A 22089-nucleotide genomic window follows, 5' to 3' on the forward strand; every position below is an offset into this window, starting at 1 on the left:
GCAAAACAAATACCATGGTTTTCACTTTTGTCCTAAATTTACACTTTTTAAAACAGTGGTAATGAACAATTCAAGAAGAGATCTTTGTTACTGTGTAGTTGGGCTACAGGCAGATGAAAGGGGTTAGGAATGGAGTTAGGTAGCTGCTAAGTAGATGCTGTGCTCTTTACAGATCAAAGGAGAACATCAAAGATCAGTTTCCTCTGAAACATTCCTGGCAGGTTTCTTAGAAAACAAAACAGCCCAGCAAATAATGAAAAATGCTGGGTGAATGACTGTCCATTGGTTAACAACAAATCTCCAAAGATAAGCTAATAATTCACATAGACTCCACTGAGATTCTAGATTAATATCAAGATGTTGCATTCAAACATTGAAATTCTGAACCCTGTCCAAAGAGAAAAAGATTGGGGGAGGGGAGGGAGGAGAGTCCAAGTTTTTTTCTCTTGTAAGCATTCGGCTTGTTCAAGTTCCTTCCTCCTCTGCCTACCAATTACAGATGCTGCTAGCAAAAACAACATCCTGCCCACAGCCCTTGCAGAAATGCAAGACTCACATAAAGCCCTGTATTGAAGATTCAATCTGCCCTATAGTCAGAATTCAGGATGCCCAGTTAAATGTGAATTTTCCATAAACAGCCAATCATTTTTTAGTATAAGCATGTCCCTTGCATGCCCCATACTCATACTAAAAAATTATTTACTAAAGAATAAAACAAAGCAAAACAAATTATTTACTGTTTATCTGAAATCCAAATTTCACTGTGTATTTTGTATTTTTGTTTGCTGAATCTGGCACTACTACTCAAAGGTAAAGGGTCTCCAACAGATTCCAAAACTCCCATAGTAAGCATCTTTCTTCTTGGGGCTTTAGATGCTAGATGCTGGGAAAGGCTGGGTCTCTGGGGAGTTTCAGATAAATGTTGTTGATCTTGATACTCTGTTTGTTACAGGCACATTTAGAGCCTTTTCAGTTCATCATGAGAGGAGAAATATTCACTTTCATTCAACGTACAGTGCTGTAATAGCTAAAGAATTGACCTGGTGAACTCATTTTCCCAACGGAAAAACAGTCCAGTAGATAAGCATGTTTTCGTAGATTGCTTCTGAGTGGCAAAATTTTTATTTTGCCCTGATTCATGGGAGGCTTCCAAAAATGAAATATCTCTCTTCACCTTTGCAGAGATGTGCTCTGCCTGCATACTATCAGTACATTTAATGATTTAAAAAAAAAAAAAATTCTTCTAACATTTTACACCATACCAAGAGAATATTTTATATTGATCCATTAACGCTCATTCAAGAACCTCAAGACACTTTACAACAATCTTATGACACACACAGGATGAGTAAATCAAGGGACTTCCATTTTTTAAGTTATTTAGTATTATGGACACAGTCTAGATCAGTATGTCCCCTCTGATGCCAAGTACTAAAGTTAGATTCCATTTACTAGTGCCAAAGAAAAGTCATATTGTAAGATTTCTTCCTTACCAGAAAAGAGAAATCATGTAACTGCTTAGAAAGAGAACATTCAAATAAAAGTTGAGTGGTGGAATACTGACACAACAGTTCTGTTTAGGGTATGCTCTTTAGTCTAGGTTGAAAGAAAAAAACTGGCAATCACTCTGCTATCTAGGGACAAGGCAGAGAAAACTTCAAGGTTGATTACCCTAACTGAACTTCTCAACTCCTCAAAAGACAAGAGATGGGGAACAGAAGCACCTGGGAAAGACACTGATGGCTGCTTCACAGCCATGAATTTTGGATAAACTTTTTTTTTTTTAATAATTTTATTTATTTATTTATTTTTCGCCCAAAGCCGCAGTAGATAGTTTTATGTCATAGTTGCAGATTCTTCTAGTTGCTGTATGTGGGACGCGGCCTCGGCATGGCCGGAGAAGCAGTGCGTCGGTGTGCGCCCGGGATCCGAACCCCGGCCGCCAGCATCGGAGTGCATGCACTTAACCGCTAAGCCATGGGGCCGGCCTGGATAAACTTATAAACTACTATTAATTGATAGTGTCACAAATTTTAATTATAATAATAGCTCAGGAGATTGCCATATGTACTTTAGGTTATATAGGAGAAGAGATCAGATGGAAACTAAAGAGTGACATGAAATTATCAAAACTCATGTTTAGAGGGGGCCTTATGAGGTCATCTGGCCCACTTCCTAATCCTCTTCTGACAGTGTCACACCAACTATTCATGAGGAAAAAAAATCTACCCTATTTTTAGAGACCTTCAATGAAGAAGAGTCCACAGCCAGGATTTTAGCTCAACTCCAGTTTTTCATGCTATACTCATAACCCATTACCATAACTGGTCATCATGAAAGATATTAATAATACCTGTCATAACCACCTCAAAGAATTAGAATAAGGAACAAATGTGATAGAATATGGAAACACTGTAAGTTAACTGTAAAAATTTATTCCTTGGGTTAAAGCCTATATTCTTCTTTAAGGTCATTGTTAAAGTGGAGGTTAGACCCTTGCAAATGTTATTCTACTCTAACTCTACTCTACTCTACTCACGAGATTAACATGAGCTGAACTGGTTGGAGGAAAAATACACTGGGAAGAATGTATGCCACGAGCTGGGTCTTGAAAACCACACTGTCTATTTTAAAGTTTTGTCTTAGAGAGTCAAGACCTAACCCTGAACAGCAGAGTATCATCCTACACATCTGAGACACCGGGGAGACTCCAGAAGTAGAGCTCACCAAGCGTCCCACTCAATATATCCTGATATCCTTTGCTTAAAATGCTAAGGACAGCAAAGTAACTTTTATAAGATTTACGTACCAAAGCACATAACTACATTGTTATACATCCAACACATTCTCAACCATTTGATATTAACATACGCTTCTGGAGAGATGGGGATCCTAGTTCTGCTATAATATGACAACTTCTGACTCGTATTTTTCTTATTTAAAAAGAGTATGCCAGCATTTTGCCATTTACCTATTTCCCAACCAGATGATGAGAAAATTTATGATCTGACAACTTTTTTTTTTTTTTTAAAGATTTTATTTATTCAGCTTTTTCCCCCCAAAGCCCCAGTAGATAGTTGTATGTCATAGGTTCACATCCTTCTAGTTGCTGTACGCGGGACTCGGCCTCGCGTTGGACGGAGAAGTGGTGCCTCTGGGCGCTCCCGGGATCCGAACCCGGGCCGCCAGCATCAGAGTGCGCGCACTTAACCGCTAAGCCACAGAGCCGGCCCTGATCTGACAACTTTAAATTGCTTTTGCTCCATGAAAATAGCATCTAAGCCTAAAGAAAATGTTTACCGTAGTAAAATACTTATCTTGTAATTATGACTTTCCAAGTAAAATTTGAAATATAAAAAAAGACTCCAATGAATTTCTTAAAAGAGAAGAAGTATATGTGACATATTAGTAAGAGATCTGAATTAGCTTAATAACAAATACAGTGTAGGGCCGGCCCCGTGGCTTGGTGGTTGGGCGAGCGCGCTCCACTGCTGGCGACCCGGGTTCGGATCCCAGGCTCGCACCGACGCGCTGCTTCTCCGGCCATGCTGAGGCCGCGTCCCACATACAGCAACTAGAAGGATGTGCAGCTGTGACACACAACTATCTACTGGGGCTTTGGGGGGAAAAGTAAATAAATAAAACCTTTAAAAAAAAAAAAAAAAAACAAATACAGTGTAATCTGTTTTCTCTGATTTAGAGATTCTAAGACATCGGGATAATCTTTTCTAGTTGAAGTCATGTTCTAATTAATACCAATATAAGTATTAATAAAAGACAAGGTAATTCCTTTAGTCTATACCAGTGGTTCTCTACCACATCAGACTAAACGTTCCCTTTTATATTGCCCCCAAAATATCCTGAAATGTAATTCATAGATAACATTACCTATCCATATAGGATTTTAAAGTCAACAAAATGCTCATTTCAATGAAACAAAAGAAATTTATAAGATAATACGTATTTCAATGTGCAAATGCTCAGTCATGACTATACTACTAGAAGACACAACAAAGAAAGGAAATGCTTATTTCAAGGATAAGAATCCAAACATTGAGTCTATGCTCCTGAACTGAGGCCTCCCATCAGTACTTCAGGGCAAATCCTAGATCTGCCAGGACTGAAACAAGTCTTGATTCTTCTATTCAGAGTAACCAAGACTGAAAATATCACCATATCCAGAGACCATTAAGGACCCTGTAGTTATGGACAATTTGGGCAGAAGAGGAAAGCATTCCGGGGCAAGCTCCATAGGAAAAGTTCCTTCATTGTAGGTTCTGTGAGGTCATGGTCCAGGTAGGTAAGGGATCAAAACCAGGCTAAGAAATCTCTCTTTTCACACCTCCTTAAACACATAAACTGTTCCCTTCATGCTCCATGAACTCTTAACAGATTCTGAGCTGGCCCCAATCCACGTCTGCTATCACAGATGGCCTCTAGGAGCATGTTGATTCTTCTTCTATCCTGACTTATAAAATTACAGAATGGTGGACTAGGAAATGTATTTTGTTATTATCTAATTTTGGCCTTCATTTTAGAGGTTAGTATATTTAGTCTTGTGCAGGGTCATAAAGATTGTTAAAAGTAGAGACAGAGGCCTCTTGATTTCCAGGCCAGAATTGTGGTCACTGTACCACATTTAAAGAAAATAAGCTTAATATTAAGAGATCCTTTCGAGAAACTAAAACCTAAGGAAAACAAACAACAAAAATTTAAAATATAGACTCTCTGAAATTCCCCACCATCATTTTCAGAGCTTCATGCAGTTTCTCTGAAATTAAGCAGTTAGAAAGATTAGTAGATAGGCAATATAACGTGTAACTCTTTTCATGACAAAAGGGTTTGTTTTGTTTTGTTTTCAGGAAGATTTGCCCTGAGCTAACATCCGCTGCCAATCTCCCTCCTTTTGTATGTGAGCTGCCACCACAGCATGGCCACTAACAGACAAGTGGTGTAGATCCATGCCTGGGAACCAAACCCAGGCTGCAGAAGCGGAGCACGCTGAACTTAACCACTAGGCCACTGGGGCTGGCCGGAGAAGAGCTGTTTCTTTCGCGAGGAAGATTAGCCCTGAGCTAACATCTGTCGCCACTCCTCCTCTTTTTGCTGAGGGAGACTGGCCCTGGGCTAACATCTGTGCCCATCTTCCTCTACTTTATATGGGACGCTGCCACAGCATGGCTTTGACAAGCGGTGCATCGGTGCATGCCCAGGATCCGAACTCCAGGCTGCCGCAGTGGAGCAGGAGCACTTAACCACTACGCCACAGGGCCAGCCCCAAGAGCTTTTTTTTAACAGTGGCCTAGCATGCCAGTATTTGGATGTTTTGTATTTTGTTTAATCAACTGCTTCTTATTGGATATCTAGGCTATTTCTCTCTTCTATTATTCATTTAATGGATTGTAAATTGTTTTTTTTTGTTTTTTTGTGAGGAAGATCAGCCCTGAGCTAACATCCATGCCAATCCTCCTCTTTTTGCTGAGGAAGACCCGCCCTGAGCTAACATCTATTGCCAATCCTCCTCCTTTTTTTTCCCTTTTTTCTCCCCAAAGCCCCAGTAGATAGTTGTCATACGTCATAGTCGCACATCCTTCTAGTTGCTGTATGTGGGACGCGGCCTCAGCATGGCCGGGGAAGCAGTGTGTCGGTGTGCGCCCGGGATCTGAACCCGGCCGCCAGTAGTGGAGCACGTGCACTTAACCGCTAAGCCACGGGGCTGGCCCCCGGATTGTAAATTGTTAATGAAATGATGAGAAATGCTTATATTCATCTAACAAAAAAAAAGACTGCCAAAGACAAAAACACAAAAAGGACAAAGAAAGCAAGCCCAACTTGTAAGGTTAAGAGTCAGAGTTTTAAAAACAAGGAAACAACTTTACAAATAGAATTGTCCTTTTAGAATAAAAATTCTACATTATAATTACCCCAAGAGCCAAACATTTCTTCTCCTCCTTTATTCAACTATTAAATATTATCCTAAATAACCATGCCAATTCATAATGAAAAATTACCTGCATTTAAAATATACAGTCCCTTCGTGGCTTCCATCATGCTTTCCTCTCTCGGGATTGTCCCATTCCACTCCTAACCAGAGTCCTAGCAGAACAAGAAAAACCAAATGAGCAATAAATGATGACTGAGGTAATGGTCCATTTTTCTGCAAGCAAATACAGTTTGCAATGGAAACCATATCACACAGACACAACTGGGGGAGAAAGAAATGTCTTTGGGAAGGAACAAGTTAACCTTAGACTTGGGACTTCAATCAGCAAATGCAATAGTATGTTTGGTTTGAAAACCCAACGAAAATCACAATTTAGAAAATGACAATGCCTAAATTTATTGAGCAGACATTTACTAAATGACAGAAACTTTTCTTCGCATTATCTCATGTTATCCTTACAACAATTTCATCTTTGTAAAGGAAGTATTATTATTATCCTCTTTTTACCAGTTCCTGGACAAATACACATGTTTTTTGAGTCCTAGTCTAGTAATCTGCATTTCATAAAATTAAAAAAATATATATATATATATAGCATTCTTATTCAGTAAAGGTAAAATAACTTGCCCAAAGTCACACATCTTCAAATTCAAATCATTCTAACTCCGGAAGCCAAAACTTACCCATCACACTATTCTGTCTATAATTCATATCTTATACTTGCATAGCACCTTACAGTTTTTAGAGCATTTTTTTTATCTTCTCTCTTCCCTTACATTACGTATACACACTATGCTAGGTGCAAAAATAAGTAAGACAGAGAGTTTCACTTCTGAATCTACCCTCCTGCTGAGAACAACTAGAAAAGCTAGATAAACTATTTTTAAAAATCACTTTAGGGGCTGGCCCGGTGGCATAGCAGTTAAGCTTGCGTGCTCCGCTTTGGCGGCCTGGGGTTCGCCAGTTCAGATCCTGGGTGCGGACCTACGCACCGCTCATCAAGCCATGCTGAGGTGAGGTCCCACATAGAGCAACTAGAAGGATGTACAACTATGACATACAACTATCTGTTGGGGCTTTGGGGAGAAAAAAAAGGAAAAAAGGAGGAAGATTGGCAACAGATGTTAGCTCAGGGCCAAGCTTCCTCGAAAAAAAAAGAAAAAACCACCTTACACCAATTAGGACGGCTAATGTCAAAAAAACAAAACAGAACATAACAAGTGTTGGCAAGGATGTGAAGAAATTGGAACTCTTCTGCATTGCTATACTTAATACCACTGAACTACCCACTTAAAATGGTAAATTTAGTTATGTATAATTTACCACAATTTAAAAAATATGCATACATATAAAATATCTCTTTGAAAGCACCAGAGAGCTAATAAGGCAGTGAAGAAGTAGAAGGCCAATATCTGGGAGAAGAGGGAAACCCAAAGAGTTGAAATAAGCTTTTAGAGCAACTTTTTCCCTTGGAGCCATCTGCTGATTCTGGTAGAAGAGGCTGAAAAGCTAAAAAGCTGATGAGAGCTTTGGACAGATCTCTGCTAAGAGATCAATATTGAAAACATAGCCTCTTGGGAAGGGGTAGGTTGCTGACAAACTTTCTAGGTTTTGTACTGGGGCTCGAAATGTCTTCATCCTAAGACTAAGGAGGAACCAACTCTAAATAGACTAGCCTTTGTAGAGATTAAAGGCCAGCTTCAAATAATCTCACTCCCAGATTTGTTTAAAGTGATCTAGGATTGCTACTGACCCTCGCCATCTGCCAGAGTAAATTTCAGTCCTCTCCGGAGGAAGATACCACTGCAAAGATCAAACTATAATTTTTCATAATCAATATCTGGCACTCAAACAAAAATAACTGAGCATATAAAAAGACAAGACTATATGAAAACCAAGAAAAAAAAACAGCTAACAGAAATAGATCCATCAGGTATCTGCATAATGGAGTTTTTTTTTTTTTTTTTTTTTTTTTTTTTTATTTTTTGCCCCCAAAGCCCCAGTACATAGTTGTCTGTCACAGCTGCACATCCTTCTAGTTGCTGTATGTGGGACTCGGCCTCAGGCTGGACAGAGAAGTGGTGCCTTGATGCACACCCGGGATCCGAACCCGGGCCGCCAGCATCGCAGCGCGCGCACTTAACCACCAAGCCACAGGGCCGGCCCTGCATAATGGAGTTTTAACTATGTTTAATATTTTCAAGAAAATAAAAGATGAGCTTAAGAATTTCAGCAGAAAATTTTAAAACTATTTTTTCAAAACCCTAAATGGAAATTCTGGAACTGAAAATTTCAATAATTCAGATTATAATCCAATGGATAGAATTTTACAATAGATTATACATAATGGAAAAAAAAACCAGGTCAGAAAAAAATATATACAGAATGAAGCACAGTGACAAGTGATGAAAAACACAGAATAGGGTATAAAAGACATAGAGGATATAATGAAAAGATCTACCATATCTATAACTGGAGTCCCAAAAAGAAAGTAGAGAGAGATTGTGGAAGAAGCAATCTTTGATATATGACTGAGAATATTACTAATGACTAATTAGTCTAATGACTAATTACTAATGACTGAGAAAAAACTAAAGAAAGCCATGAAGCCACAAATTCAAGAAGCTGTAAGACAAAGAGAAAAATCTTAAAACAGCTCAGGGTGGGGGAGACGAAACAGATTATCTTCAAAGGAGAACAACCAGACCAAAAGCTGACTTCTCCATAGAAACAGTAAAAGCCAGAAGATAAATGAATGATATCTTCAAAATACTGAAAGAAAATAACTGTGATCTGCAACACCATAATTGGTGGAAATATTGTTCAAAAAAGCGAAGGCAAGCAAGGGGCCCTGAATAGACAAAATCATCCTAAAAAAGAAGAATAAAGTCAGAGGACTCACACTTGTCAATTTCAAAACTAACTATGAAACTGTAATCATAACGATGTGGTACTGGCATAAAGTTTGACATACAGAATTGAGAGTCCAGGAATAAACCCATACGTGGTCATTTGATTTTTGACAAAGGTGCCAAGTCCACTCAATGAGGAAAAGACAGCCTCCTCAACAAATGGTGCTGAGACAACTAGATATCTACATGCAAAAGAATGAATTTAGATCCCTACCTCACATCATATATAGAAATTAACTCAACATAGATCAACAACCTAACTATAAGAGCTAAAATCACAGAACTCTTGACCCAGCCCTAATGGCCTAGCAGTTAAAGTTTGGTACGCTCAACTTTGGCAGCCTGGGGTCAGCTCCCTGGGCAGGGAACGACACTACTAATCTATCAGTAGCCATGCTGTGGTGACAGCTCACATAGAAGTAGAAGGACTTACAACTAGACTATATAACAATCTACTGGAGCTTTGGGGAGACAAAAAAAAGAAGAGAGAGGAAGATTGGCAACCAATGTTAGCTCAGGGCAATTCTTTCCCAGCAAAAAAAAATAAATAACGATAAAAAATAAAAATAAATAAATAAAATCATAAAACTCATAGGAGAAAACTTAGAGGTAAATCTTCATGACCACGGACTTGGTAATGGATTCTTATATATGACACCAAAAGCACAAGCAACAAACGAAAAAATAGATAAATTGGACTTCATAAAAATTAAACACTTTTGTACATCAAAGGAAATTATCAAGAATGTGAAAATACAACCTATGGAATAAGAGAAAATACTTGCAAATCACAAATCTGATAAGGGTTTAATATCTAGAATATATTAAAAACTCCTAAAACTCAACAACAAAAAGACAACCCAATTGAAAAATGAACAAAGGACGTAAATAGGCATTTCTCCAAAGAAGATACACAGATAGCCAATAAGCCCATGAAAAGATGCTCAACATCATTAATCATTAGGGAAATGCTAATCAAAACTACAATGAGGTACCAGTTTGCATTTACTAGGATGGCTATAATCAAAACAATGGAAAGTAACAAGTATTGACAAGGATGTGGAGAATTTGGAACCCTCATACACCACTGGTGGGAAGGTAAAGTGTTTGCGACTGTGGAAAACAGTTTGGTGGTCCCTCAAAAAGCTAAACATAGAAGTACCATATGACCTAGCAATTCTACTTGTAGGTATATAAACAAAAGCATTGAAATAGGGACTCAAACAGATACTTGTATACCATTATTCACTGCAGTATTACTCACAATAGCCAAAAGGTAGAAATAACCCAAATGTCCATCAACACGTGAACAGAAAAACAAAACGTGATATACATACAGTGGAATAGTATTCAGCCATAAAAAGGAATGAAGCCCTGACACATGCTACATGGATGAACCTTAAAGACACCATGCTAAGTGAAATAAGTCATCCCAAAAGGACAAATGCTGTATGATTCTACTTATATGAGGTACCTAAAGTAGTCACCATTTAACTGTACACTTAAAAATAGCTAAGATGGTAAATTTTACTCTATGTATATTTTACCAGAAATAAATATTTTAAAATGTTAAAATGGATAGAGGGGAGGGAGAGATGAATAGGCAGAGCAAAGAATTTTTAGGGCACTGAACCTACTCTGTATGATACATGTCATTATAAACTTGTCCAAACCCATACAACACACAACACCAAGAGTGAACTTCAAGAGTGCACTCATCTGTTGACAGACGTTTAGGTTGTTTCCATGTCTTGGCTATTGTAAATAATGCTACAATGAACACGGGGGTGCAGATATCTTTTCAAGTTAGTGTTTTCATTTTCTTCAGATAAATATCCAGAAGTGGAATTGCCAGATTATGTGGTAATTCTATTTTTAATTTTTTGACAAAATTCCATACTGGTTTCCATAGTGGCTACACCAATTTACATTTCCACCAACAGTGCACAAGCGTTCCCTTTTCGCCACATCCTCACCAGCATTTGTTATCTCTTTTTTTTTTTTTGATAATAGCCACTCTAACAGGTGTGAGGTGATGTCTCATTGTGGTTTTGATTTGCATTTCCCAGATGATGAGTGATGTTGAGCACCTTTTCATGTACCTGTTGGCTATCTGTATTTCTTCTTTGGAAAAATGTCTATGATGATCCTCTGCTCACTTTTTTTTTTTTTAATTTTTATTTATTTATTTGCCCCCCAAAGCCCCAGCAGATAGTTGTATGTCATAGTTGCACATCCTTCTAGTTGCTGTATGTGGGACACAGCCTCAGCATGGCCGGAGAAGCGGTGCGTCGGTGTGCGCCAGGGATCCGAACCCGGGCCGCCAGCAGCGGAGCGCACGCACTTAACTGCTAAGCCACGGTGCCGGCCCTCCTCTGCTCATTTTTTAATCAGATTTTTTTTTGCTATTAAGTGTGAGTTCTTCATATATTTTGGATATTACCCCTTATCAGATATATGATTTGCAAATATTTTCTCCCTTTTCATTTTATTGATGGTTTCCTTTGCTGTGCAGAAGTTTTTAGTTTGATGTAGTCCTACTTGTTTATTTTTGCTTTTATTGCTTTTGGTTTTGGTTTCATCTAATGTAAACTATGGACTTTGAGTGGTAATGATGTATCAATATAGGTTCATCAACTGTAACAAATGTACCATTCTGGTGGGAGATGTTGATAATGGGGGAGACTATGCATGTGTAGGGGCAGAAGGTATATGGGAAATCTCTGCACCTACCATTCAGTTTTGGTGTGAATCTAAAACTACTCTAAAAAAATAAGGTCTATTTTAAAAAGGTTAAAATGGTAAATTTTATGTTATATATATTTTACAACAGTTTAAAATTTTAATGAAAAATGGCTAAAATGGTCAATTTTATTTTATATATATATATGTAATCACAATTTTAAAATTAAGAAAAATGAATGCAACATAAAGGCAATTTCAGCAAAGAAAAATTGATAGGAATGATCTTCAAGGAAAAAGAAAATTATCTCAGATGGAAGCCTGAGGATAATAAAGGGGAATGAATGGCAACAAAATAGTAAATATATGGGTTAATTAAACTAATATTGACAATATAAAGTAACAATAATTTCAGCTCTTTGGGTTTAAAATATACATAGATTAAGATATCCAACATATGAGTTAGGAAGTGGGTGAGTGGAATTAGTGTTCCAGTGTTCTAAGGTCTCTGCATGAATCAGGAAGAGGTAAAACTACTAATTTTTATAAGACTTTTGTAAGTCAAAGATGCATGTTTTAATCTCTAGAGTAACCACTAAACAATAAAAAATGTATCACTACCAAATTAAGAGAGGAAAAATAAAATAAGAAAAATAATCCAATGAAGTAAAAAAGAACAGGGAATAGGCAAGACAAATAGAAAGCAGAGAGTAAGAGGGTAGCTACAAACTCAAATGATCAACAATTAAGTGAAATAAAAATGGACTAAATGTTCTGATTAAAAGACAGTGTGCAAAAAACATTGTTGGGATTTGATAGAGATTGCACTGACTCTGTAGACTGCTTTGGGTAGTACTGACATTTTAATAATATTAATTCTTCCAATCCATGAACATGAGATGTCTTTCATTTACTTTTGTCTTCTTTAATTTCTTTCAGTAATGGTTTGTAGTTTTCACTGTACAAGTCTTACACCTCCTTGGTTAAGTTAATTCCTAAGTATTTTATTCTTTTTGATGTGGTATAAATATACAATGGAATATTATTAAGCCTTACAAAGGAAGGAAATTCTGGCACATGCAACAACATGGATGAACCTTGAGGACATCATGCTAAGTAAAATTAACCAGTCACAAAAGTACAAATATTGTATGATTCCACTTACATGAGGTACTTACAGTAGTTAAACTCACAGAGACAGACAGTAGAATGGTAGTTGCCACGGAGTGGTGAGAGGAGGAATGGGAAACTATTCTGTAATGAGTATGAAGTCTCAGTTTGGGAAGATAAAAAATGTTCTGGAGATGGATGATGATGATGACTGCACAACAATATGCATGTACCTAATGCCACTGAACTGTACACTTAAAAATGTAAATTTTATGTGATGTGTATTTTACCAGAAGAAAAACGGCAGAGTGAGTTTCCCACTTAGACTCTCCCCCCTAAGATACAACAAAAAGGACATTCATATACCAACAGAGGACATTCACGCAACACAAAAGACATCTGAGAGAGCCAGGCAGCTTTACATCTGAAAGTGGAGGTGCTGGTACCTCCAGAGGAAGTGAAAGGAAGTATGGAGAACTCCTCTACTTCCCCAATGACAGCGACCCTGGGACTGAGAACGTGTGGCTATCAGAGAGAGAGGGGGAAGGAGCAGCCCTCCGTGGGAAAACTGTCGTTTTCCCAGTTCTCTCACAGCCTGTGGGACATTCCCATATGGAGAGGACCAAACTGTTGCGGGGGTGTCTTCATTAAGCTAGCATCCCAGGAGAGCAGATAGCGAGGGAAGAGCAAGAAGCCCCCGGGATCAGGTAGGCGAAAGAAAGAGCCCCTTCCCCCGCCCAGAGCACCGGCATAGCCGGTGGGCCAGAGTGCCCACAGATCATGATGGGCTCAGAATACACAGCTCTTGACCCCCACCCAGTGGCGGCAGGTGGAAACTGCAACCAGATAGCTTCAGAATGAGGAAAAATAAGCCCACACCCTCAAGCATTACGCAAAAACATATTAAATCTCCAGACCAGAGGGAAAATTACAAGCACCCAGAAATAAATACTGAAGGCACAGAAATTTATAACCTAAACAGAGAATTCAAAATAGCTATCATAAAAAAACTCAACGAGGGGCTAGCCCAGTGGCATAGCAGTTAGGTTTTCACACTCTGCTTCAGTGGCCCTGGGGTTCACCTGTTCAGATCCTGGGCATGGACCTACGCCCACTCATCAAGCTATGCTGAGGCGGCATCACACATAGAGCAACTAGAAGGATGTACAACTACGACATATAACAATCTACTGGGGTTTGGGGAGAAAAAAGGAGGAAGATTGGCAACAGATGTTAGCTCAGGGCCAATCTTCATAACAAAAAAAAGTGAATTTAAAAAAAAGAGCAAGTAGTGAAGAAAAAAAAGCTCAATGAATTACAAGAAAATGCAGATGGACAATTCAATGAAATCAGGAACTTTTTAACAAAAGTGATTGAAACTATAAAGAAAAACCAATCAGAAATGCTAGAGATGAAAAACAAAATGGAGGAGATAAAGAAATATCTGGAATCTTTAAAGAACAGAGCTGACAATGTGGAGGAAAGAATTAGCAATACTGAAGATAGGAATGCAGAAATGTTCCAGATGGAGGAGGAGAGAGAACTAAGACTAAAAAGAAATGAAGAAATTCTCCAAGAAATATTCGACTCAATTAGGAAATGCAATATAAGGATTATAGGTATTCCAGAGGCAGAAGAGAGGGAAAAAGGAGCAGAGAACTTGTTCAAAGAAATAATATCTGAGAACTTCCCAAACCTGGGGAAGGAGCTTGAAATACAAGTGAAGTCAATAGATCTCCTAAATATATCAACACGAAAAGACCCTCTCCAAGGCATATAGTAGTAAAGCTGGCAAAAGTCAGCAACAAAGAAAAAATATTAAGGGCAGCAAGACAAAAAAAAATAACGTACAAAGGAATTCCTATCAGGCTCTCAGCCAATTGCTCGGCAGAAACTTTACAGGCTAGGAAAGAGAGGAATGATATATTCAAAATGCTAAAAGACAGAAACTTTCAGGCAAGAATACTCTATCCAGCAAAAATACCCTTCAGATACGTTGGAGAAATAATAACTATCCCGATAAACAAAAGCTAAGGGAGTTCATTGCCACAATACCCCCACTACAAGAAATGCTACAGAAGGCCATCATCCTTGGGAAAAAAAAAGAGAAAGGGGATACAAAGCTTTGAGCAAGGAGAAAAACAGGTAGACAAAATCATAAAAATTGTAGCTTTCTCTCAGAATAGGTTAGCAAACACTTAATTATAACATGAAAGATTAAGGGAAGGAAAACAACAAAAATAAATATAACCACATCACTTTAAACACAAACTCACAACACAAGATGGAGTAAGTTGTGACAATAATAACTTAGAAAGGGAAGAAGATAGGGATGGAATCGACTTAGTCTGAGAAAACAAGAGGCCATCAGAAAATGTACTATCTCATCTACGAGACTGTTTATACAAATGTCGTGATAGTCACTAAACAAATAATCAGAACAGAGACACATATGATAAATAAACAGAAAACTAAGAAAACCATCATACAGAACTACCAAACTGAACTGGTAGTCCAAAACACACAGGACGAGAAAAAGGAAATGGAAAAGAACCAGAAAATGAGCAATAAAATAGCAACATTAAGCCCTAATATATCAATAATCACTCTGAATGCAATGGACTGAATTCTCCAATCAAAAGACACAGAGTGGCAGGATGGATTAAAAAAACAAGATCCAGAGTGGCAGGATGGATTAAAAAGCAAGACCCAACAATATGCTGCCTCCAGGAAACACATCTCAGCACTAAAGACAAGCACAGGCTCAGAGTGAAAGGATGGAAGACAATACTCCAAGCTAATGGCAAACAAAAGAAAGCAGGTGTTGCCATACTCATATCAGACAAAGTAGACTTCAAGATAAAACAGGTTAAGAAAGACAAAGAAGGGAAATATATAATAATAAAAGGGACACTCCACCAAGAAGACATATCACTTATAAATATATATGCACTCAACATAGGAGCACCAATGTGCATAAAGCAACTATTAACAAACCTAAAAGGAGACATTAACAACAACATAATAATAGTAGGGGATCTTAATACCCCACTTACATCAATGGAAGATCATCCAGACAAAAAGTCAATAAAGAAATAGTAGACTTAAATGAGAAACTGGACGAGATGGACCTAGTAGACATATACAGAGCACTCCATCCAAAAACAGCTGACTACACATTCTTCTCAAGCGCGCATGGAACATTCTCAAGGATAGACCATATGTTGGGAAACAAAGCAAGCCTCAATAAATTTAAGAAGATTGAAATCATAACAAGCATCTTTTCAGATCATAATGCTATGAAACTGGAAATCAACCATGAAAAAAAAACTGAGAAAGTGACAAAAATGTGGAGATTAAACAACATGCTACTGGACAACCAATGGATCATTGATGAAATTAAAGGAGAAATCAAAAACTATCTGGAAACAAATGAAAATGAAAATATGCCATACCAAACCACATGGGATGCAGCAAAAGCTGTCCTGAGAGGGAAACTCATAGCGATACAAGCCCACCTTAACAAACAAGAAAAAAACCAAATAGGCAACCTTAAATTACACCTAAGAGAACTAGAAAAAGAAGAACAAACAAAGCCCAAACTCATCAGAAGGCGAGAAATAATAAAAATCAGAGGAGAAATAAGTGAAATTGAGACCAAAAAAACAGTAGAAAGGATTAATGAAACAAAGAGCTGGTTCTTTGAGAAGATAAACAAAATTGACAAACCCTTAGCCAGGCTTACTAAGAAAAAAAGAGAAAAGGCTCAAGTAAATAAAATTAGAAATGAAAGAGGAGAAATTACAACGGATACCACGGAAATACAGAGGATTATAAGAGAATACCATGAGAAATTATATGCCAACAACTTGGACAATCTAGAAGAAATGGATAAATTCTTAGACTCATACAACCTCCCAAAACTGAACCAAGAAGAAATGGAGAATCTGAATAGACCAATCACAAGTAAAGAGATTGAAATAGTAATCAAAAACCTCCAAAAAAATAAAATTCCAGGACCAGATGGCTTCTCCGGTGAATTTTACCAAACATTCAAAGAAGACTTAATACCCATCCTTCTCAAATATTCCAAAAAATAGAGAAAGATGGAACACTTCCTAAATCATTCTACGAGGCCAACATCACCCTGGTACCAGAGCCAGACAAAGACAATACAAAGAAAGAAAATTACAGGCCAATATCGCTGATGAACATAGATGCAAAAATCCTCAACAAAATATTGGCAAACCGAATACAGCAATACATTAAAAAGATCATACACCATGATCAAGTGGGATTTATACCAGGGACGCAGGGATGGTTCAACATCCGCAAATCAATCAACGTGATACATCACATCAACAAAACAAAGAATAAAAACCACATGGTCATCTCAATAGATGCAGAGAAGGCTTTTGACAAGATCCAACATCCATTTATGATAAAAACTCTCAACAAAATGGGAATAGAAGGAAAGTACCTCAACATAATAAAGGCTATTTACAACAAACCCACAGCCAACATCATAGTCAACAGGGAAAGACAGAAAGCCATTCCTCTGAGAACAGGAACGAGACAGGGCTGCCCACTCTCACCACTCCTGTTCAACATAGTACTGGAGGTTTTGGTCAGAGCAATTAGGCAAGAAAAATGAATAAAAGGAATCCAAATAGGTAACAAAGAAGTGAAACTCTCACTATTTGCAGATGACATGATTTTATATATAGAAAACCCTAAAGAATCCGTTGGAAAACTATTAGAAATAATCAACAACTACAGCAAAGTTGCAGGGTATAAAAATCAACTTACAAAAATCAGTTGCATTTCTATACTCTAATAACGAACTAACAGAAAGAGAACTCAAGAAGACAATCCCATTTACAATCACGACAAGAAGAATAAAATACCTAGGAATAAATTTAACCAAGGAAGTGAAAGATTTATACAATGAAAACTATAAGACATTACTGAAAGAAATTGATGATGACATAAAGAAATGGAAAGATATCCCACGTGCATGGATGGGAAGAATAAACAGTTAAAATGTCCATACTACCTAAAGCAATCTACGGATTCAATGCAATCCCACTCAGAATCTCAATGACGTTCTTGACGGAAACAGAACAAAGAATACTAAAATTCATATGGGGCAACAAAAGACCCCGAATAGCTAAAGCAATTCTGAGAAAAAAGAACAAAGCTGAAGACATCACAATCCCTGACTTCAAAATATACTACAAAGCTATAATAATTAAAACAGCATGGTACTGGTACAAAAACAGACACACAGATCAATGGAACAGAACTGAAAGCCCAGAAATAAAACCACACATCTATGGACAGTTAATCTTCGACAAAGGAGCCAAGAACATACAATGGAGAAAGGGAAGTCTCTTCAATAAATGGTGCTGGGAAAACTGGACAGCCACATGCAAAAGAATGAAAGTAGACCACTGTCTTCCACCATACACAAAAATTAACTCAAAATGGATCAAAGATTTGAAGATGAGAATTGAAACTATAAAACTCCTGGAAGAAAAGAACGGCACTACACTCTTGGACATCGGTCATAGAGGGATATTTTAGAGTTCCATGTCTACTTGGACAAGGCAAACAAAAGAAAAAATAAACAAGTGGGACTTTATCAGACTAAAGAGCTTCTGCAAGGCAAATGAAACCAAGATCAAAATGAAAAGACAACCCACTAGCTGAGAGAAAATATTTGCAAATCATATATTCGACAAGGGGTTAATCTCCATAATCTATAAAAAATTCACACAACTGAACAACAAAAAAACAAACAACTCAATCAAAAAATGGGCAGAGGATATGAACACACATTTTTCCAAGGAAGATATACAGATGGCCAATAGGCATATGAAAAGATGTTCAACATCACTAATCATCAGGGAAATGCAAATCAAAACTACACTAAGATATCACCTTACATCTGTTAGAATGGCTATAATCACCAAGGCAAAAAATAACAAATGTTGGAGAGGTTGTGGAGAAATGGGAACACTAATTCACTGCTGGTGGGAATGCAAACTGGTGCAGCCTCTATGGAAAAGAGTAGGGAGATTCCTCAAAAAATAAAAATAGAAATACCTTATGATCCAGCTATCCCACTTCTGGGTATTTATCCAAAGAACTTGAAATCAACAATCCAAAGAGGCTTATGCACCCCTATGCTCATTGCAGCATTATTCACTATAGCCAAGAAGTGGAAGCAACCCAAGTGTCCCCCGACTGATGACTGGATAAAGAAGATGTGGTATATATATCCAACGGAATATTACTCCACCACAAAAAATGACAAAATCCATCCCAACATGGATGGAGCCGGAGGGTATTATGTTAAGTGAAATAAGCCAGACAGAGAAAGACAAACACCACATGATTTCACTCATCTGTGGAAGATAAACTAACACACAGACAGAGAGAACAGTCTGGTGGTTACCAGGGGCAAGGGGGTTGGGGGGTGAGCACAAGGGGTGAAGGGATGCCTTTATATGGTGACTGACAAACGATATTGTACAACTAAAATTTCACAATGTTATAAACTGTTATGACATCAGTAAAAAAAAAAAAAAAAAAAAATCCAGGGTTGCTAGAGCTAAACATGCTGCCAGGAGACTGGGGCAGGAGCACATGGCAGGAAAAAAAGACAAAAAGTGTTAAAAGAGATTGAGCCCTAATGTAAAACTCTTGTACAACATGGTGAAGAGCCTGAACTTCATCCTGCTTCCCCTAAGAGCCCTATTTAACTAATGTGGAGGGATATGATCTCAACTTGAAAGATAAGAAACAAAAGCTCAGGGAAACTATGAGACTTGCTAAAGGGAAAGCTGTTTCTCTAATCTCACAGCACTTCTGACACTAGATGTCTGGATTTTTCCACACCAAGCAGTTCTCCAATTCCTGCTGGACACAAGACTGGGTATCCCGCAATTTAACGCAATTCTGACACTAACTGCTCAGAGTTAGTGCAGACCCCACAGGTTAAGGGCTCAGTCCCACAAGACCACCCCCACTCAGACGCCAGCCCTAAGTCCCAGGTTGTCACCTGTGTACTTCTCACCAACTGGTTATAAATCAGGAATCTCCACATCCCTTCCTCAGGCTCGATAATTTGCTAGAATGGCTCACAGAAATCAGGAAAATACTTACTTAACGTTTACCAGTTTATTAAAGGATGCAGATGAACAGCTAGATGAAGAGGTACATAAGGCGAGGTTCAGAAGGGTCCTGAGCACAGGAGCCTGTCCCTACAGAGTTTGGGGTGCACCATCCTCTCAGCACGTGGATGTGTTCACCAACCTGGAAGCTCTCCAAACCCCATACTTTAGGGATTTTCATGAAGACCTCCTCATGTAGACATGATTGATTATTAACTCAATCTCCAGTTCTACTTCCCTCCCTGGAGGATGAGGGTGGGGCTGAAAGTTTCAAGCTCCTAAACATGGTGTGGTCTTCTAGTGACCAGTCCCCACCCTGAAGCTATCTAGGGGCCCTAGCCACCAGTCATTCATTAGATTACAAAAGACACTCTTATCACTCTGGAGATTCCAAGGGCCTTAGTAGCTCTAGTGTCAGGAACTGAGGTCAAAGACCAAATATTAGAACAAAAGATGTTCCTAGCACCCCTATCACTCAGGAAATTACATGGATTTTAGGAGCTCTGTGCCAGGCACTCAAGGCAGAGACCAAATATATATTTCTTATTATGTCACACTTGCCCAAATAACATAGCAAAAAAGGACCAGACCCTGTACTAGCATATACACAATTCTCTTGTGTCCTAACCCACTTTTTGTCTGATAACGACCTTTATATAAGAAATAAATACAATGTTATTCATCATAAAAACTATCTGAATGAGTTGAGTTGATGGACATTACCAAGAAAAATGTACAACACAAGGCCATTCTTTCACATTACAAAGAACAAGTCAACAACAAACACATAGAGACAGAGATTGGATTAGTGGTTACCAGAGGGGAAGGGGGAAGGGAGGAGGGCAAAAGGGATAATTAGGCACATGTGTGTGGTGATGAGTTGTAATTAGTATTTGGGTGGTGAAAATGATGTAATCTATGCAGAAATAGAAGTATAATGATGTACACCTGAAATTTATACAATGTTATAAACCAATGTTACTGCAATAAACAATAAATTAAAAAAAAAAAAAAGAACAAGTCACTTCTCAAGCTAACACAGGTGGAAAGAGCAAGGCCAACATGCAATTGCGATTAGCTGTAACTCTGATGAAGAATATCTATTGTTTGGGAAGCTTTTACGCAGGAGCCAGTCCACTCAAGATAGAGTAGCAAGCACAAAACTCAGTACACATGAGACAGCAGACAGAAGCGGTAGCTGGGCAGGACTACCTCATCAGTCAGGTCCCAACAATGTAAAATCCAGGCTTCTGCCTTCTGCATGCCATGAATGATAAGAACCTGACTAGCCTCAGTCTAGCAAATTCAAACGCACAAACAACTGAAGCAGACACTAGAATATCATTTACACAATGATAAACAAAATTGTCACATAAATCTAAATATTCTGGCCAACATGAGTAGTTCATTGTCTCCCTAGACACATGGAAAACCAACTGTAATCAGACCCAACTTCACCGAAATCACAAGAATTAAAAATAATAAATCCAGGGGCCGGCCCAGTGGTGTAGTGGTTAAGTCCACGCACTCCACTTTGGTGGCCCGGGGTTCACAGGTTCAGATCCAGGTGTGGACCTACACACTGCTTATCAAGCCATGCTATGGCAGATGTCCCACATATAAAGTAGAGGAAGATGGGCACGGATGTTAGCCCAGGGCCAATCTTCCTCAGCAAAAAAGAGGAGAATTGGCAACAGACGTTAGCTCAGAGCTAATCTTCCCCACCCCACCCCCAAAAATAATAACAATAATAATAAATCCAATCATCCAGCAATCACATTTCTTGGTATTTACACAAATAAGTTGAAAACTTATGTATGCACAAAAGCCTGCATACAGATGTTTATAGCAGCTTTATTTATAACTGCCTAAACTTTAAAGCATGGACAAACTATGGTACATCCAGACAATGGAATATTATTTAGTGCTAAAAAGAAATGAGCTATCAAGCCATGAAAAAGACATGGAGGAAACTTAAGTGCATATTACCAAGTGAAAAAAGTCAATCTGAAAAGGCTACATACTGTATGATTCCAACTATATGACATTCTGGAAAAGGCAAAACTAAGGAGACAGTAAAAAGATCAGTGGTACCAGGGCTTAGAGGGGAGGGAGGGATGAACAGGCAGAGCGCATGGGATTTTTAGGATAGTAAAACTATTTTGTGTGATATTATAATGGTGGATACATGTCATTATACATTTGTCAAAACCCATAGCATGTACAACACCAAGAGTGAACCCTAATGTAAACAATGGACTTC

At 38.2% G+C, this 22089-nt stretch overlaps 1 protein-coding gene across 6 annotated transcripts in view; it reads right to left on the reverse strand.

The window, feature by feature from the left end:
• The window catches only part of TBCE (tubulin folding cofactor E), an 83892-nt gene that overhangs the window by 32423 nt on the left and 29380 nt on the right, over positions 1 to 22089 (reverse strand). For all 6 annotated transcript variants that reach the window (XM_087431925.1, XM_004432387.3, XM_087431926.1 and 3 more), the window contains one exon: positions 6012 to 6096. In XM_087431925.1, the coding sequence (XP_087288051.1) occupies positions 6012 to 6096 (85 nt within the window). The remainder of the gene's footprint in view (positions 1 to 6011; positions 6097 to 22089) is intronic.

The sequence above is a fragment of the Ceratotherium simum genome, chromosome 6 (genome assembly GCF_057802395.1).
Source record: "Ceratotherium simum simum isolate JZ-2026a chromosome 6, ASM5780239v1, whole genome shotgun sequence".
Taxonomy (NCBI): Eukaryota; Metazoa; Chordata; class Mammalia; order Perissodactyla; family Rhinocerotidae; genus Ceratotherium; species Ceratotherium simum.